Raw genomic sequence first — 17,705 nt, forward strand, 5'->3', positions numbered from 1 at the left:
TTTGCCATTTGTGGATAATGGCTCTCGCTGTGGTTCGCTGGAGTCCCAAAGCTTTAGAAATGGCTTTATAACCTTTACCAGACTGATAGATCTCAATTACTTCTGTTCTCATGTGTTCCTGAATTTCTTTGGATCTTGGCATGATGTCTAGCTTTTGAGGTGCTTTTGGTCTACTTCTCTGTGTCAGGCAGCTCCTATTGAAGTGATTTCTTGATTGAAACAGGTGTGGCAGTAATCAGGAAATTGAACTCAGGTGTGATACACCACAGTTAGGTGATTTTTGAACAAGGGGGCAATTACTTTTTCACACAGGGCCATGTAGGTTTGGATTTTTTCTCCCTAAATAATAAAAACCATCATTTAAAAACTGCATTTTGTGTTTACTTGTGTTATATTTGACTAATGGTTAAATGTGTTTGATGATCAGAAACATTTTGTGTGACAAACATGCAAAAGAATAAGAAATCAGGAAGGGGGCAAATAGTTTTTCACACCACTGTATGTGTACGAAAATACGAGACAAACCGTGTGCCTTACTGATTCAGTACGATATGCTGTACTTCATGTTCTAATATGGGATATTATAAGGGACAAGTGGTGACTCTAATGGTATGTGTGGATGAAGGAAGGCCATTATCAAGAAATAGACTTGGATTCATTTGGCGCCATTGTGGTGTGAAATTCTGCATACAAGTTGATAAATATTTAGTATGTCTTTATTTGTAATTTAGACAAAGCAAATGTAAAATTAGTGTTAAGAACAGCAATGGTTTGACGGTTAAGAAACCCTTCCCCGCCTTTAGGAATGAGTCTTTGTAATTTTATGACAGGGTCAGGGGAGTCAGCAAAAACCAGTTGGGCAAGTGGTTCTCTGCAGGACCCTCTCAATCAACCCCCCGCATGGAGGTCAACTACCTGGCTGGCAAACCTCACTTTAACACATGGTTTGGAGGGCAGGTGTGAGGGTATTCTGTGCCCCTATTGGTCTGAAGTTTGGCTGTTTGGAATTGGTTTGTATCAGAAGCCTTTAAGTACCACGACGCCCTATTGGCTCTAGGGGTTGGACAGAAAACCTATAAATTTGCTTGCTTTACCCCTCCCTCTTTCTTACCAACTGATGAAAGACCATCTCACACACCATGAACTGAAAAGGACAACACAATGAAGAGCACAGCTTGGTAGCCATATTGAGATGGGCATGCGGCCTGTTCTGAAGAAAGCGGACCACAAATGAGGACTTGACTAGAGACTTTTAAAGTAACTGACAAGTCTGTGTGCTGCCTGAAACTACACATCGCCATTTATCAGGGTGTATGGTTGCCATTATTCACTTGTACTTTGCCTATTGTTATTATTTATGAATACCATCAATAATACATTTAAAGTGTAACTCAACTCCTGCTTGTCCTTTACTACACCAAAATGTCTGAGGTTATAAATGTAGATGGGAAGGCAGGGAGACGTTATATACTACAATACCTTATAAACAGTGCTACGTCTGTGAGATTTGAGGCATTCTGACAAAGGCTACATATTAATACTACAAAAGGGGAAAGTAGAGTAAAATATTACTCTACTAAAACAGGCGTTGTTTCAGCAAGTGTGATGTGCGGTCAAATTCAGCGGACTAAATTAACGCATTTAAGGGTTGCATTAAAAAAACGTAATCGTAGAAAAACTAAAATTAATCACACACTTTAACAGCGATTAATCAGCAGCTCTCAGCCTTCTCAGACACCAAGTGTTGTCGTATCCTTCTTGTTGGAGGAAGACTCTTTAAAGCTGTACGAGGCAAGAAATGTGAGGCATCGCACCGAGCACACAGTTGAGTTTTTTTGTTTTTACAGTAGGGCCCCTTACCTGCTTTCTACATTAGGAACATCGGTCCGACTACTTAAGACGCATTCTTCTGGGACTATTTTAGACCATTTCAGGTTGAACAATTCTTTAATAATTTCCTCTCACCAAAGATGAAATTTCTTTCTGGTTTTCAGTCTTCACAGTGCCAAGTCCCCTCTCTCCTCAACCCTCCACCTTGACTGTTGATGACTTTGTGACACAACGGAAAAGATGGCCGTCATCAGCAGTCGATTCTCTTCACTCCCAACTGCTGGCCTGCACCCTTCTTGAGCACAACACAACCTTCTCCTCTCTCTTATCTCCACCACACTCTTCTTTAATTACCCCCACTACCTGTCCACTCATCCCCCATCCCTTTAATCCATCATTGTAGGAACATTATGGTACTTTGACTAGGTGGTGGTGCAGGCCGCCACCACAGAAAATCGGGAAAAGAAACAGAAGAGAGTGTAAGGGTTAGTACAGATTTTAGAGCCATCATAAATAGTTATAATAAATTGAATATGCAGAGAATCAGGATTAAATTAAAGTGAAGTTATGAGAAAGCCATGTTAAAATAATGTGTTTTCAGCAGTTTTTTTTAAACTGCTCCACCGTATTAGCCTTGCAAATTCCTATTGGCAGGCTATTCCAGATTTTAGGTGCATAACAGCAGAAGGCCGCCCGCCTCACCACGTCTTTTAAGTTTTGCACTTGGAAGTCTAACAAGATGCTCATTTGAGGATCTAAGGTTACGATTTGGAATACAGACATTCTGATATATAAGATGGAGAGAGATTTTTTTAAGGCTTTGTAAACCATAAGCAGAATTTTAAAGTCAATTCTGAATGACACAGGTGACCAGTGTAGTGACATCAAAACTGGAGAAATGTGCTCAGATTTTCTTTTCCTAGTTAGGATTCCAGCAGCTCCATTCTGCACTCATTGCAAATGATTTATATCCCCCCCCATCCCCAAGACCACCACTCTTGAACCATCTCAAGTAAGCCTGTGTCTCTCTTGTTCTTTCTGTAATTCTGGGAGTGTGCCACCTCTAACCAACTCTTCTCCCCTAATCAATCAGGATTCAAGAAGGGCAACACCACAGTGACAGCTCTGCTCACCCTGGTCAATACATTTCAGCATGAAATATCACAGTGAGATCTGGGGACCTCAGAGGCCATGGATTGTCACCATTGCGTGAAATGATGCACCTTCCAAACAGTCGTCGAATAGCTGCCATCGATTCTCAGGCAGTATGTGAAGTGGCTCAACCTGGGGACGACTTCTTAAAGGCTGAAATAATTTCTTGAAAATTACGCACCCATGTTGTAATCACATGAGCAGACGGGACGCGATCATGACGTCCTAACTGGTAATGACGCTGAAATTCCCTTTGCATGGCAGTTACACTATCACCATTCTTATAAAAGGCTTTCACAGCAAACGCTCGTTATGCACCACTCCAGCACTGCTCCATTATAACTAATGACAAGGGTTTCTAAACGAGGTCGCACTGGTCTCAAATGACTGCCAATGCCACAGGGTCGCCAACACCTAGTTCCAAAATGTACTGTTTCCCTGCGCCATCATCCTGTATTTAAGGTGAGCTCCAGGATCCATTATTGGATCACCAATTAAGTCCAAAACATCACCCCAAATATTTGGTGCATAAATGAGGGTCACATGACAGTTTTATAGGTTGTCATTAACATTGATTAGGGTCACCAGGACAAGATTATATTCAGGGTCACCACCAAACACATTTAAAGGTCTCTAGCTAGCTCAAGGGGGATGCACGTCACAAATTATAGCATACAGTACATACAACTTGTTTAACATGTCTGCATTTGGTTAATCCAGGAATAAGAAGTGTAACTCCAGATTTTACACATACACAATATCACTGCATGAATGCTGTGAAATCTGAAAAGCTGTTTAGGCTACTCCATCTAGAACCAGCTTGAGTTATAGAAATTGAGGATTAGATCAAGAAAAGCAAGCAAGACTTGGCTAATTTCACTCGATCGTTTTAAATTGCAAATTTGTGAGATATTGGGTGGGCTGCAATTATAAAAATTTACCCTACAGTATTATCATAGCAACGTGACTCACTCAGTTCTAGACTATTTATTTGAGCTAGATAATGTGCATTTAAAATGGGGGTATGGTAATGTGCAACATCATTAAAATGCTACCTGAATTTCTTGAATTAGTTGGTTGAAAATAGAATATGGCCTGGCATCATCAGAGTTCTTTCATGCTGCATGCCCCTTGTCCATCAGTCCACCATTTTTCTTTATCCCCCTTCTTCTTGCTAGTGTTTAGTCATAGCTCAGAATCCTCTTTACACAGGGAAGGTGTGTCGAGAGATTATTCCAGGCTGAAAAAGTACAAATAAAAAGGCAAAACCACATGGAATGTCCAACACACACACACTGCAAAAATGCGAGGCCCAAAGTGCCGGTGATTTCCTTCCTCGCGGCACACAAGAACTTCAGCGCATCAATATACAGTACTTTAGGAAGAGCTGCAATACTCCTGAGCTCAGGAAGAAGCACACAAATATTTTTTCCCCCCTCAAATGTCACATAAGGACCTTTATTAGCCAAATAAGCAGAACTGCATATAAAAAAGAGCAACACATACGTAATAAGAGAAAACTATTTTTAATTTATTATTGTCATTATTACATACAGCATTATTCATTGCCAACACCTGAAGCAAAGATTACAAATTAAACACTTGTAAAGTTATCAGGGCCCAAGTCTAACAACTCAAAACGGAATGAAGGCAGTTCTGTTAAACCCTTTACACAGTTTTTTAAATTTATTTTCTTATTTACTTTAACTACTTGCTAGTAGTTCCTTTATTAATAAATGCATTCCTTGCTCTTTGAAATCCGTTTCTGAACTCACAGACACTTCAGAAATAATTTAATCCATTAAGTTTAGAAAGAAACAGAATCAGAAATGTAGGCTCTTTGGGTTTAAAAATAAAATACAAAGCAAGTACATTAGACTGACTTGTTTTTACAGAGGGGAACACTTTACATATACTACAAGTTCGTGATTAGGAAAGTCTAGAACATTCCACACACTTGCTGGCTGCCTTCTACGTTACATCAGCTTTAACATACTTTAAACTACTTTCTTGTGTTAACTTCCTTCTCTGGCAACTACTCACTCAAATGCCTGATCATTCAAAAGTGTCATTATGGACCTATAATAGCAAGTTGGAGGCACAGTTTAAATTATCCCAAAAAACGATGGTTACTGCCGCAGGACTTGATTTGGGTCAAACATCCTAAAGATATGGACACTGAATTTAATCATTAGGTGTACACATTTATTTAATCTTATTGCAAAGACCATGTGCATCCTTACAATCGTGATACTGAATGCAATTTCAGAATCACTCAGCAACACGCTGGCCATGAATCATAATGACACATTCACTGAAATCGGATTATCAAATAATTAGGTTATTATAATCAGCTAGTGCGGCCGCTTAATTTTAAAAGATTCCTCCTTTAATGTTTCAGCACTGCAAAGTCGCTGTATACACTCTCAAATATCGATGGATCCAGTCAATCCTTGCCTTTTCTCTCTCAGACTTTCTACATCTCAAACAGAGTAACTGCTCTTTTAAAGCAGAAGGTGGTCAGTTATTTTGCCTTAAAAAAAAAAAAAAAAAAGTGGCTTTTCTATATACTGGACAGTTACAACCCACCTTTAATAGTGTAGCTTATAAGAATCCATCACAACCCATGTTTAATATTATATTTTATAAAATTCCATTTAACACTGTATTTTTTACGGCCACTGAAAACCTTAACCTGCAGTCCAACAAGACAGGCTCGGTGTATTTTGCTCCCAAGTGCTTTGGTGTTATAGCGCAGTTCACTTGGTAGGGATATGCAAAGTTATAACCCCTATAAATTAAAAGAGAAGACGCCAGCAGTTACCTGCAGTATGCAGGATAATTAAAGAGAAGTGACAAGGACACCAAAATTCAATTTAAATGCGAGTTGAGGTATTAAGTGGTGTGGAGCGCCGGCTGACAACACAATATTCTACTGAAACCTTTTAAGAATGTTACTTTTAGCCAAATTGGTATAAGAGGACCATTAATTACAGAATATTAACCTAGGAAACACAGTAAGTGCTAACACACACATCATAAAAAATTTGGAAAAAACAGTTTCAAGACCTTAAATTAAAATGCCTTTTTCTCCTTTAGAGTTTAAACATTATTCAAGAGAAAAAAGACAAGCTGCTATGCTGATTTAGTAAATGTACATTAAAGTCTGACCCACCTAGAAAATGACTTGTTCTGTTTTTTAATTTCAAATCCTGTAGACATGAATGCATTGTGCAATTCTTTCACCATACAGTCATCCTAGCATACAAAACATGATTTTTCTAGAAATGTATATCCAGAATCTTTCTTTTCCACCATAATGGGGACAAAAGTTACGATGCCCCCTCCTTCTCCTCAGGGAGCGGGGAAGTTTAATTACGGAGAAGGTATATATATATATATATATATATATATATATATATATATATATAAATAAAAGGCTAAACCCCCTTCAAATGTGCAGACCTACAGTAATGAGGAATTAATCAGACATGGCTACAGTTACACAGTGTAATTTGCCAAGAGGAGAGTCATTGCAAATTAGATGTAACTGGCAGCTGAACTCAACATGTTTATGGGTTCCATACCAGAGCATCAACTTGAAATAGCTCTAAACTCCTTAAGCCAAGAAAAACAAAAAACAAGAACAGAAAGCAGATTTCTCATCTTAAGGGAATAAAGAATAACAGTACCGTATTTCATGGGAACATTTAAAATGAAGCTTTTAGGAATACTGCACCAAGATGGTCGAAGTGCAGACTTTACAAATAGGATCATACAGCTATGAAGTTAACTTAGACAACTTGACTTTTATTGCTTTACCAGGTGTTATTACTGATTCTTTTTTTTTTTTATTTTTTAACCTGAATGGCTGAACACAGTGTGGGATAAGGGAACATATCTTTCATCATCCACCATGTAAGAGAGGACACAAACTTCAGGTGGCTAGCTGTACACTCACACTTTTTACATGTTTTCACTAAGTGCCCTGACGTATTAGCAGCAATGGATATGGAGATTATAATCTAATAGAAAACAACAATAATGCACTCTTGTAAATTTATTTTGCCTTCAGATCTGATGATCAATATGTAAACTGGCTGTTTAAAGAGAAAAAAAAAATCTGTTTTTCAGTGTGCTGGAATAACATTCAGAGTAAAATTAGAAATTAACAAAATGTAAGGTCCAGAAAAATTAAAATGCTCACAGGTCCATGATTAGGATGGCCTATGAAAAATTCAGCCGTATTACAAAAAGAGATCTCTAAAAATCAAGATGCAATACTAGCACAGCCCAAGTGCAAGTCTATACTGTGGCTGCCATTTTTAATGCACTGCAATTAGTGAGTCAAATAAGAAAGGAATTATTTCTGAGCTATTGAGTCATGACCACCCACCCACCCTTTCCAGTTTCACTCTGTAGTCAAGCTACTCTGTCAAGTTTGGCTCTCCGTGCAGTAGAGGGCAAGTGGCAGGACGACAGTTACAGGGAACCACATTCTCTTTATCACAGCTTTGCTTTGCCCGGCTGAAGTTGCAAACTCTGAAGCTTCATTGCCATTCCCATGTTTCCAGTGATCTTGAGCTTCCCCTGGAAAAATGCCTGCCAAAAGAATAAGAATAAGATGAAGGAGTTAGAATCAGATCACCTTTTAAACCAAACAAACTTCCTTTAAATATAATTAGGCAGTGTGGTAAGTGGCCAGGGCTTTAGACTTCAAACCCTAAGTTTGTCACTTCACCTGCCTGTGTTCCAACTTGGAAAAACAAATGGAACCAATTATATGCCTTAAATGTTGTAAGTCACCTTGTATAAAAGCATCAAACAGTATGTGTAATTTTAACGCATGCACCTGATTTCACATTGCAATTCAGTCTTATTGAAAATGACCTAATGATAAGAGATGAGGTGGTCAAAAAGGGGCAAAACTGAGAAGATGACTGTAATATGCACACCACACTGACTAATTTATATTTATTGACTGTTTATATTATTTGTATAACTTAACAAAATATGCTGAAGATTACACCCAGGTTTTCCTGCCTGCTAATATAAAAGACTACAACCCTCAGCTTTTAAATTAAGGCTGAACACACAATACTTTAGTCTGGCATACCCCGATTACAGATCATCTCAGATAAAGGAGCTTTGGAATCATCACAAAGAAGGGTCCTCTCAATAGAATTGGTTGGCCCAGCACAGACTGTACTGTAGAATGCTCAGGAGAGACTAGGCTGCTACGAGAGACATTCAGAAAGTTTCCTGACTTTTATATTTTCGTTGGAAGTGGTGAAGGCAGGAGGAGTAGTGATTTGTCGTGTCTGAGATTGTCATGTAACTAGTTCTGTCTGGCAAGCCAGTTTCCCTTGCAGTTTAGTATAGGAGTTGACACCCTGATGGCTGCGAAATTTATAAATTGCACGAAAGAGGAACGGCGTTCTACCATACTCTTTTTGTGGGCAGAAGATGTGCCGGGAGCACCAATTCATCTCCGCATGTGTGCTCAGTATGGGGATAAAATACTCTCTCATTGAATCGTCTATGAGTGGATTGAAATGTTAGAAAATGGTCTACTAGTGTGATGGATGCAGAGCGCTCCAGACGGCCAGCTACAGCCATGACCACAAGGAATGAAGAAAGAACCCTGGAACTGATTTGCGAAAACAGAAGAATAACAGTTGAAGAGGTTGCGGGAGAGCTGAATGTGACTATTGGATATGCCTATGCCCTGATTCATGACAGCCATAACTTCAGTAAAGTGTGTGCCAGGTGGGTGCCTAAGCAACTGACAGAGGAGGATAACTGCATACCGCCAGCACTTAGACATTTGTTCCCAACAGTTGGCCTGTTATCATGGAGAAGGTGATACTTTTCTGCGGCAGATAGTCACTGGTGATGAAATGTGGGTTCACCATTACAACCCCGAAAGAAAGCGGCAGAGTATGCAACGGAAGACGCAACCGTCGGCAGGAAAGTTGATGTTGACCGTCTTCTGGGACTCTCAAGGGCCTATTCTCAAAACTTATCAGGAACGTGGAACAACAGTCACAAGTGCAACGTATTGTGACAGGCTTCAGAGAGAAGTGAAACCCACAAAGTGGAGGAAATCTGTCAAAGGGAACTGTGTTGTTGCATGACAAGCCCGCCCCCACGATGTAGTCCATGCTTGGGAAACCCTCGGACAATTAAAGTGGGAGATTATGGAACACACATGCTCATATTCTGGATTTAGCATCATCTAATTTACATTTTAAGGGGAAGAAGATTTTCATGTAATGATGATGTCAAAGCACCAGTGCATCAGTGGCTATGCGCTCAACTAAAAAACGTTTTTTGCTGATGGCATTAAAAAGTTGGTACAATGAAGGAAAAATTGCATCGGAAAGGAAGGTGACGATGTAGAAAAGTGATGTCATTTGTTTTTGAAATTCTTAATTAATAGAAAAAAAAAAAATAGTACGGTAACTTTCTGAACGTCCCTCATAGATGGCAGCGGTGTCTCTAGGACCGTGACTATGTCAGACTTTTGTCCTTGACTCTCTCTCTTACAACTTTCATCGCTGCCCATAATTCTACAATTAACTTGAGCGACAGATATTTTTGTTTCGATTATGTTGATCAGTTTCTGCTTTATTTTTGAGTGCTTTAACAAATCTGTATCTTCGAGGGTGCTAATTTTTTTGTTTAGAATAGTCTACTCTTGCATCTTGGTAGTTGTCCTGGCACTCTGTGCCTACACCCGAGGAGGACTGCGGTGCAGGAACAGATTATATCGTATTATTGTATTGAATTTCTGAGGTGGCAAAGATAGATTGGCTATCTAGTTATGAGAAGAGGATGACTTGTATTCTGTAGTGAGCCTTGTACTTACCCTGTCTTCTGACACCCATTGCACACCCAACCTACTTAGAAGGGGGGTCTTCTCTTTCAATTGCTTTTTGGGAGTGTGTTTTTTTTTTGTCTTTTCAGAGAGTCACGGCTTTGGGGGAGCTATCAAGTAAATACGACCTTTTAAAGTCCATTGATTCCATCCTTGTGTGATTTGGGCTGCACAAAAGTAAATTCTTTTTGCTTTCCTAGAGGTTGGGAGTTATAAGGAAGTTTGCAGTCATTTTTTTAAACAGGTTTCTGTGCATTTTTCATTAAAAACAGTGCAATTTTTATATCTTTAAACAAACAAGTGCAAGCTACTTTCTAACCAACAGTAGCCTATAGAATATGCCAAATGAAACAGTGAGTGTAGTTTATTTAAATAAACAGGGTAAATTTGCTTGTAACAAATGCTTCAAAGAAAAGGGAAGCATATAAACATTGGTTAAATAAAAGGCCTCAGGTTATAACCACTTATAAAAATGAACCATAACAAAAGTAAGACATTTTTAAAATCCTAAGGTAGACAATGGAGGTTCTGTACCAGGAAGGCTGGCTAATACCGTTATTTACTTTGCCAGGCTTTATTGAAAACCCCGCTGGTGTGGCAATGCTACTATCCAAAGCATTTAAACCATGGCCAGTGTTATCCTCTAATTACTGCCACAATGTTCACGCCATTGTCTGTTGTTGTGCAAGAGTCTGTTCCTTTCCAGGCCCCAATTTAGAGAAAGAGAAGAAAAACAAAAGTCGACCCAAGGCTGTCTCAGCTGTGTGTTTTTCTGGCATGTGCAGTGCTTGTAAACATCCAAATTAAAGCTGGCAGTCAAATGTGACATAATGGATGGTCAGGGTCAGAAATGGAGTCATGACAGAACATGATGTTTCACAGGGAAAATCAGAGATGGTTTCCTCAAGAACAATCACTCTTGCTCTATTACTCTAAGATCAGGAAAAGCAGCATGAGAAAAGTACCTTCCTCCTGGGAGCCTCATTTTATTAACTGAATTGAGCATTAAAGCTTTAAATGCTAGCTTTTTGGATGTTGTTTAAATGGTAGTACAGCCTCCGCCAAAAAGCGAATAACTGAATGTTTTCCCACATGATACTGTCTCTTGTGTACTGTACTTTGGCAAAGGAGTCCAAGGTAGTCCTCTGCCATGACCCAGATGTAGTACTGAGGTCAACAATGCAGAAGTGGAGGACCATCGATTGATCAAAAGCATTGGTGTGAATATGCTTCAAGTGTGTCTGCAAACAGCTGGCATTTGAGAATGGAACAAACTATTTTACTGAGGCAATGCTGGCAAATAGTCTCAAGTTTTATGGCTCTCCTTTATCATTTGGTTTGAAACTGAAATAAGTTCAAACTGTAGAAGTTACAGTTAGCATTGAAATAATATCTATTTCAAACATCACTCCTTTTATTATTCTTACTTGAGGTCACTAACAGGGCAGCGTCATCTTTTTACTTCTCCAAAGGAATTGTGCCAAAAAACACTGCAACTGTAACCAAGGACAGAAACTTTGCAATCATCATTAAGAAGAATATTATACAATGAAGTTCATCTGCAGAGATTTGGACTGTGACAACCTGCTGGCCGGCCATATGGCTCTGATCAGGTAGTACCGGTGAGGTCTATGGGTTGTTTATCCCAGGTGTATTCTTTATTCTCCTGTTCTCCTTTGAAATTAAAATTTTAATTGCCACTGCTTGATTACATTTTATGAATTTAGGATGGTCTTCTGATTCAGATTTTGTTGTAAAAAATTATATACATTAATAGAAGTGTGTAAAAACCCCTAGCCCACCATTAAAAAGACATACGCAATCAATTTTATAAAATAGGGGTATAATAATAAGCTCATACTAATTGTTAATTAATTACAGTATGGCAGAACAGAGGACAAAGCCTTCAGGATGTTCTTCAACCTCCTAGTGAAGGAAAAATTCCTCCTTTTTACGGTTAAACTGCTGCCCGCTCTATTGTGTGGCACAAAGCAATGGAATACTATTAAAAACGTGGAGACTTGAAGGAGGGACTTTAAGAAGTTTGTAAGCCCTGCTCTTTCTGTATAGCAAATGCAAGCCGTCTTACTGATGCCAAAGGTTTTATTTTCCCCCACCCCAAAGGGTGTAGACAGGCTATATCTTTTACATTGTCTAAATAAAATCTACTTAACTGTAATAAATGCAAAAACAGTCTATTATGAAGAGTTGCAGAAAATCCTTAAGCAAAAACAAGTGCAGATAAATCTGTGTGGCAGGCCAGTTATGGCGCATTACACAATCATGCTAAAGCTGAGCGGGTATCGGCATAGCCAACCTCAAAACACACAAAACATTCATCTCTACCCTGACTCATTGAGAATTCAGCATGAAGAAATTTGGAAATGTGGAAAGATAGCAGAACTACTTTATCAACTCAACATTAAAATCCTTATATTTCGCTTGCGTTTGTCCGTGCTCGATACAAACAACGGTTGCCACAACTACCATATCCCTCCACAACAGCAGCGAGGTATCCGTGCTTCTGAGTTTTGGTCTTCAGCTTATCTTCAGTTCTACAATGTGACCGATTATCGACTGTGGTATTTGACTGTTTATTCAGTGCATACTTTGTTACTGACTGACACTGCATTATGACCCTACCATTTTACACCTCTTTCCTTCACTTCAACGTAAGTCTCTCAATAAAATCAAAAGGCACATACAGCGGAGCTGCGACCAACAGAAACGGTCTCGCCGGCCTACATACTCAGACCAATGCACAGAAGCAGAAACATCGAAATCACGGCAGACCAACCATAATACACGCAAGATGCCTTACAACAACAACAACAAAGACAACGTACGACAAATCACAGAGCGACATTATCCGAAGGATCAGCGGCAGCAAGTCCTGCACCTCGACAGTTAACAAAAAATAAATTACACACACAACCTTTCTGAAGTGCAGCGGCAAACTGCCAGACAACAAGAAACATTACGACGGAAAAGCGACAGGTTCTCTCTAACACTGACAACTCAAAAATAAGATATTCCCTTTATATTACGGTGCAGGCAATTCCCCGTTCGTTTAGCATATTGTATGACCATCACCAAGTCACAACAACAAATGTTTACAGACGTCCGAGTTTATTTGCCAGGCCCTGTTTTTACAATCTGCAGGGAAACACCTGGGGGTTGGTGGCAGAATTGGCACTCCAGCCACCATTTAAAAAAACCCTCAAACTGGTCCCATTCCATCTAAACTAGTGTGGTGCTGAGGTGTCACCCGTTACATGGCTGCACTCGGGTCCTAAGTTGGTTTGTCATGTGGTGGGTGCGGAAAATGTGCTGTATCAGTGTGTGCTCCTAACCTCCTCCTCCCGATTTTACCCATGGCCAGTTGTACAGTACGTTTTCCAGAGTTACACTGAAACCTGGCTTAAATGTAGAGGTACTTGCGGGTTACACACAGGAGAATATTTTCGATGACAATATTGTTTATGCAACAAATGGCGTTTTCTGACAATTACTCTAGACGTCGGTACATTACACTACCTGACTTACATGTGCCCTGCATTTCCCTTCTTATCCAGTATGTTCTGTTAACCTGCTCATGTTACAACAGCAGGAATATTTACAATGCAAAGTGTATGTGACTATAACGACATCCCATACTAATCATGTGACTATTCTACTATTGAGTCCTCTCACAAGTCACTAGTTATTAAGATAATCTCCTTTCTTACTGTAATGCATGATGTTATTTTCTCCCTCATCATCATTTCATTAACACTTTTATTCTAGCAAAATTTTCACAAGCACAATTTGCTAGTTGCTTATTATTCTGCTGCTTATTCCTCTAATAGTGTACTATCTGTTATTACAAGGATGCTTTGAGATTCTTCAGGTAAGCAGGTATGGTAGTTTTTTAAGGTAAAAAAGATTCAAGTTTCAAGGTAATTACTCACTAATCATAGTGATGGAAATTGGCAACATGTTAACTGTAATTTAGCACAGGAATTTCCAAATACTCTTCACATGTGACGACAATAACCCAGCCATCCATCCATCCATCCATTAGCCAACCCACTATATCCTAACTACAGGGTCACGGGGGTCTACTGGAGCCAATCCCCAGCCAACACAGGGCACAAGGCAGGAAACCAACCGTGGGCAGGGCGCTAAACCACCGCAACAATAATAACCCCATGCCCTTTAAAGGATGGGTACTGTAAAAATCAAAATGTGCTGAAAAAATGTATATAAAAATATATAAATATCCCATGACTGGAGACAAACAAAGATGTTGACCCTAAACATCAAATGAAAAATTCTTGAACTCATTAATTCCTAAAGAGGCTTTACTTTGCTTGGAGAATCATGAACTCTTGAACTCTTCAGGTCACTGCTCAATAAGTATCCTAAATCTTACTGCTGGCATTCTACAGATGTGATCCATATTGAGGTTAAAGCAAACACCCTGAACACCTCCCAAGCACTGTGCAATCAAAATAATGTCATGGTACCAAACTCATTTGTAAGTTATGTAGTCAATGGCTAAGAGAAAAACACTAATAACGAGAGGCAGGGGCTGCATAAAAACTGACAAGTTGAGTGGTGGGCAGGTATAAATAGTTTTAGCAATGTGCAGTTCCAAATTCACTCAACTAAACAATACACTTAACTGTATATGGCGATATATCCATTCTATACGCTTATGCAATGTTCTGTGCTAAAAATAAAAAGCAACACTGATATTCCTTCATCAAAGTCATAAATGTATTCTCCCTTATATCTGAGCTTTTGTGGTTCACTTGGCCTTATCACAGCAATTAAACCCAGAAATCAGAAGCTCTAGCAGTTTAAAAATCCAACAGCTTAAATCTTTCATTCATATACTCACTAGACGTGTGGGGAAATGACACAAACAAATATGGGAATAAACTGCAGTATTTTAAGGATTCGAATCACAAAACTGAATGTAATGTAAAACATTAAAAAAAATGCAATATTACTGTAGCATCATATTATCGTATTGTGGGATCCTTGGCAACTCACTCTCTAAATTAATGGTTTGATCCAGGTATGAAAAGACTGAGGAGGAGAATTGTTTATTAATGAATTAACTGTGCTACCCGTCTAAGATGGGTTGAAATTTAAGTAGTCAACGCAAACCGCAGCGCACCATGCAATGCACGTGTCTCTCTTACATGCCACTTGGTATGGGATTTGTTAAAGTAGGGTTTGTGACATGCCATCTGTTGGAATGAAAAACACAGTTCATTTTATTACTAAAAATGTTAGTGATGCAACATCATGTTTATCGTTTTAATAAAGTGTTTTTATGTCATTGCTGTGTAGTACAAATGTTATTATTTTATCAAAATCCTTCCATAAGCAAAATTAGATATATTACTCCAAAAGTGAGAAAATGTCAACACACAGAGCAAAAAGGGTGTATTCATATTTGCAATTTGTTTCATGCCCGAGCAAGTTTGTCCACAGGCAACCCAAAAAAAAAAAAAAAGTACAGATCATTTGACTAGTGCAATTGCACCATGCCAACCGCACTGTGCCCTGGCCCACTTGGAAAAGGTAGGCCTGGGCACAGTTCAGTAGGATTTGGGACAAGTGTGATTGCTAAATGTGCCTGAACACAGACATCAACGATGCAATATCATTTCATTCGACAGCATTCGAGTTAAAGACAGGTCTTCATTCTCATCCTATAGATGAACATGAATTGTAGTTGGCAAGAAAAGCTGCAAATTCCTCCCTTAATATTATTTGTCTCCGTAAAAATCTTCTAGTACGTACAACACAATTAACAGCAAAACACTGCACACTCAATAAATCTTTAAGAGGGTGGAACGCTATCCTGCCCTACATGACTCCAAAAAACAACACAAAATAAGGAAAATCATTTTGAAATGCACAGTCACCCCATGTTCAGATCTTGTTTTGGGCTTTACACAAGCTCACATGGTGATGACAAAAGCGTGCCAGGGCCCAGAATGTTAAAGCACTGTGTGAGTGCAGGCTAGCTTGGGACAAATCGTGCTCAGGCATGGCACAGAACTAATGCGCGTTTAGTGTGAGAATACCCAAAGACACTCTCTTAATCAAAACACACACCACAGGCAGTGCGTTTTCCAATTTAAAACTATGAGGGGGGAAAAATTTTAAAATGGATAGTTAAGCCAGGAGAAAAAGTACTATATATCTCACTGGTGCTTTTACATCGATGTAATCCATCTGACACCTTCCTTTTAATGAGCAGATTCTTATTGACCATCTCACGTCCCTATTCCCTTTATACATTTAAGCACTTCCATCAAGTCACCTCATTTACTGCATTGCATTGATTGAGGCGGCTAAATGTGTATTGCCATCATTGAAAATGTTCCTTAAAAAGGCAATTTTAAAGCTATTATAATAATAAAAGGAAGTCAGAAATACAACCATCATCATTATACTCCACTGTTAATGAAGAGAAAGGAAATCAGCTTTTGTTTGCCACTATGAAGGTTTATGAGTGAATCAGAACAGGATCAGAACACCACCTTTATAATGCTCGATAAGTGCTTTAAAAATCTGTTTTTAGCCCAACAGCTCATTAGAAAACAGATCAGTGAACAACAACATTTATTTATATATAGCACATTTTCATACAAATAATGTAGCTCAAAGTGCTTTAAATGATGAAGAAAGAGAAAAAAGACAAAGAAAGAATTAAAATCAGAGAACACTAATTAACATAGAATAAAAGTAAAGTCCGATGGCCAGGGAGGAAAGAAGTGAAGTAGAAAATCTATGCCAAACTGTGCTGTGAAGGAGTGTGTTTAAGAAGTAGACGATAACCATTCAAAATTACAAAACTGGGGACGACTGTGGAAGTGACGTGCTAAAACTGGGCAATATGATTCTAATGTGAAAGACCTAAAAGGCACAAAAGTCTGATTAAAGAAAGCAGACCTCTGATTTAATCTGTGATTGCAACTCAAAAAACATCCTCTCTGATTGACAGGTTTATACTTGCTGTGATAATTTCTGCCATACTGGACAGACACACAATCCTAGAACATCCAGTCATGGGCAGTATAACTATCTAATAACCCAGAAACCAACTCTTTTTGGTATGATGCGGTGTAGTGAATGAATCATATATTTCTTTTAGAGTTTGTGTTTCTATCCGATTTACAACAATGTTAGTTCAGAACAGAAAACGACTCTGTGAACAACTTTTATCCATTTTTAGACTCTACTTAGGTTCCAGCTTCTTATGACACTCAAGTGGACTATCACAACAAAACTGGGTGCAATTCAGGAATCAAATCAATACACTGACACACCCATGTTCAGCCATTCTTATCAAAGACTCTGCATTTAACCTCATCATACCAACACCTTTAAAAAAAAAAAACAGCCAAATCTGCTTGCTAAACAGAAATGGGAAAGCCATAAAATTGTATTTTATTATGCAGAGGGTCTTTTCTTTCTGTACAGTCCACTTTTGACTTTGTTGAGCATAACAAGGTTCAAATAATGCTATGTAAGAAACAAAAACATTTAACCATACAGAGTCACGTGCCGACTTACAGCTCCATTGGAGACTACCCATTTGGCCGTAGTTTGGTCTCAGAGTGAACAAGTCATTGTATTTGAGGCTCTGCGAGTCACTAGCACGTATACTTTAAATTTCTGGTGTGGAACAGCACAAACCAATCTACGCGTCTGTGTGTCCACACAGCTGGGTCTCTGTAAGGGAGTGTTTTTCAACCACTGGGTTATGGGCTGTCATCTTTGGATCGCCTAAGCCAGTTTGTCTCATCCACTGGGTCACCCTTGGTTTTTTGCCAGT

At 39.0% G+C, this 17,705-nt stretch overlaps 1 protein-coding gene across 1 annotated transcript in view; it reads right to left on the bottom strand.

The window, feature by feature from the left end:
- Positions 1 to 4,489: 4,489 nt before the first annotated feature.
- Positions 4,490 to 17,705, bottom strand: part of scp2a (sterol carrier protein 2a) — a 116,953-nt gene continuing 103,737 nt past the window's right edge. The window contains exon 16 of the mRNA XM_039735935.1: positions 4,490 to 7,584. Within this exon, the coding sequence (XP_039591869.1) occupies positions 7,489 to 7,584 (96 nt within the window). The 3' untranslated portion in view covers positions 4,490 to 7,488. The remainder of the gene's footprint in view (positions 7,585 to 17,705) is intronic.

Source organism: Polypterus senegalus, chromosome 14 (assembly GCF_016835505.1).
Source record: "Polypterus senegalus isolate Bchr_013 chromosome 14, ASM1683550v1, whole genome shotgun sequence".
In the NCBI taxonomy this organism is placed as follows: Eukaryota; Metazoa; Chordata; class Cladistia; order Polypteriformes; family Polypteridae; genus Polypterus; species Polypterus senegalus.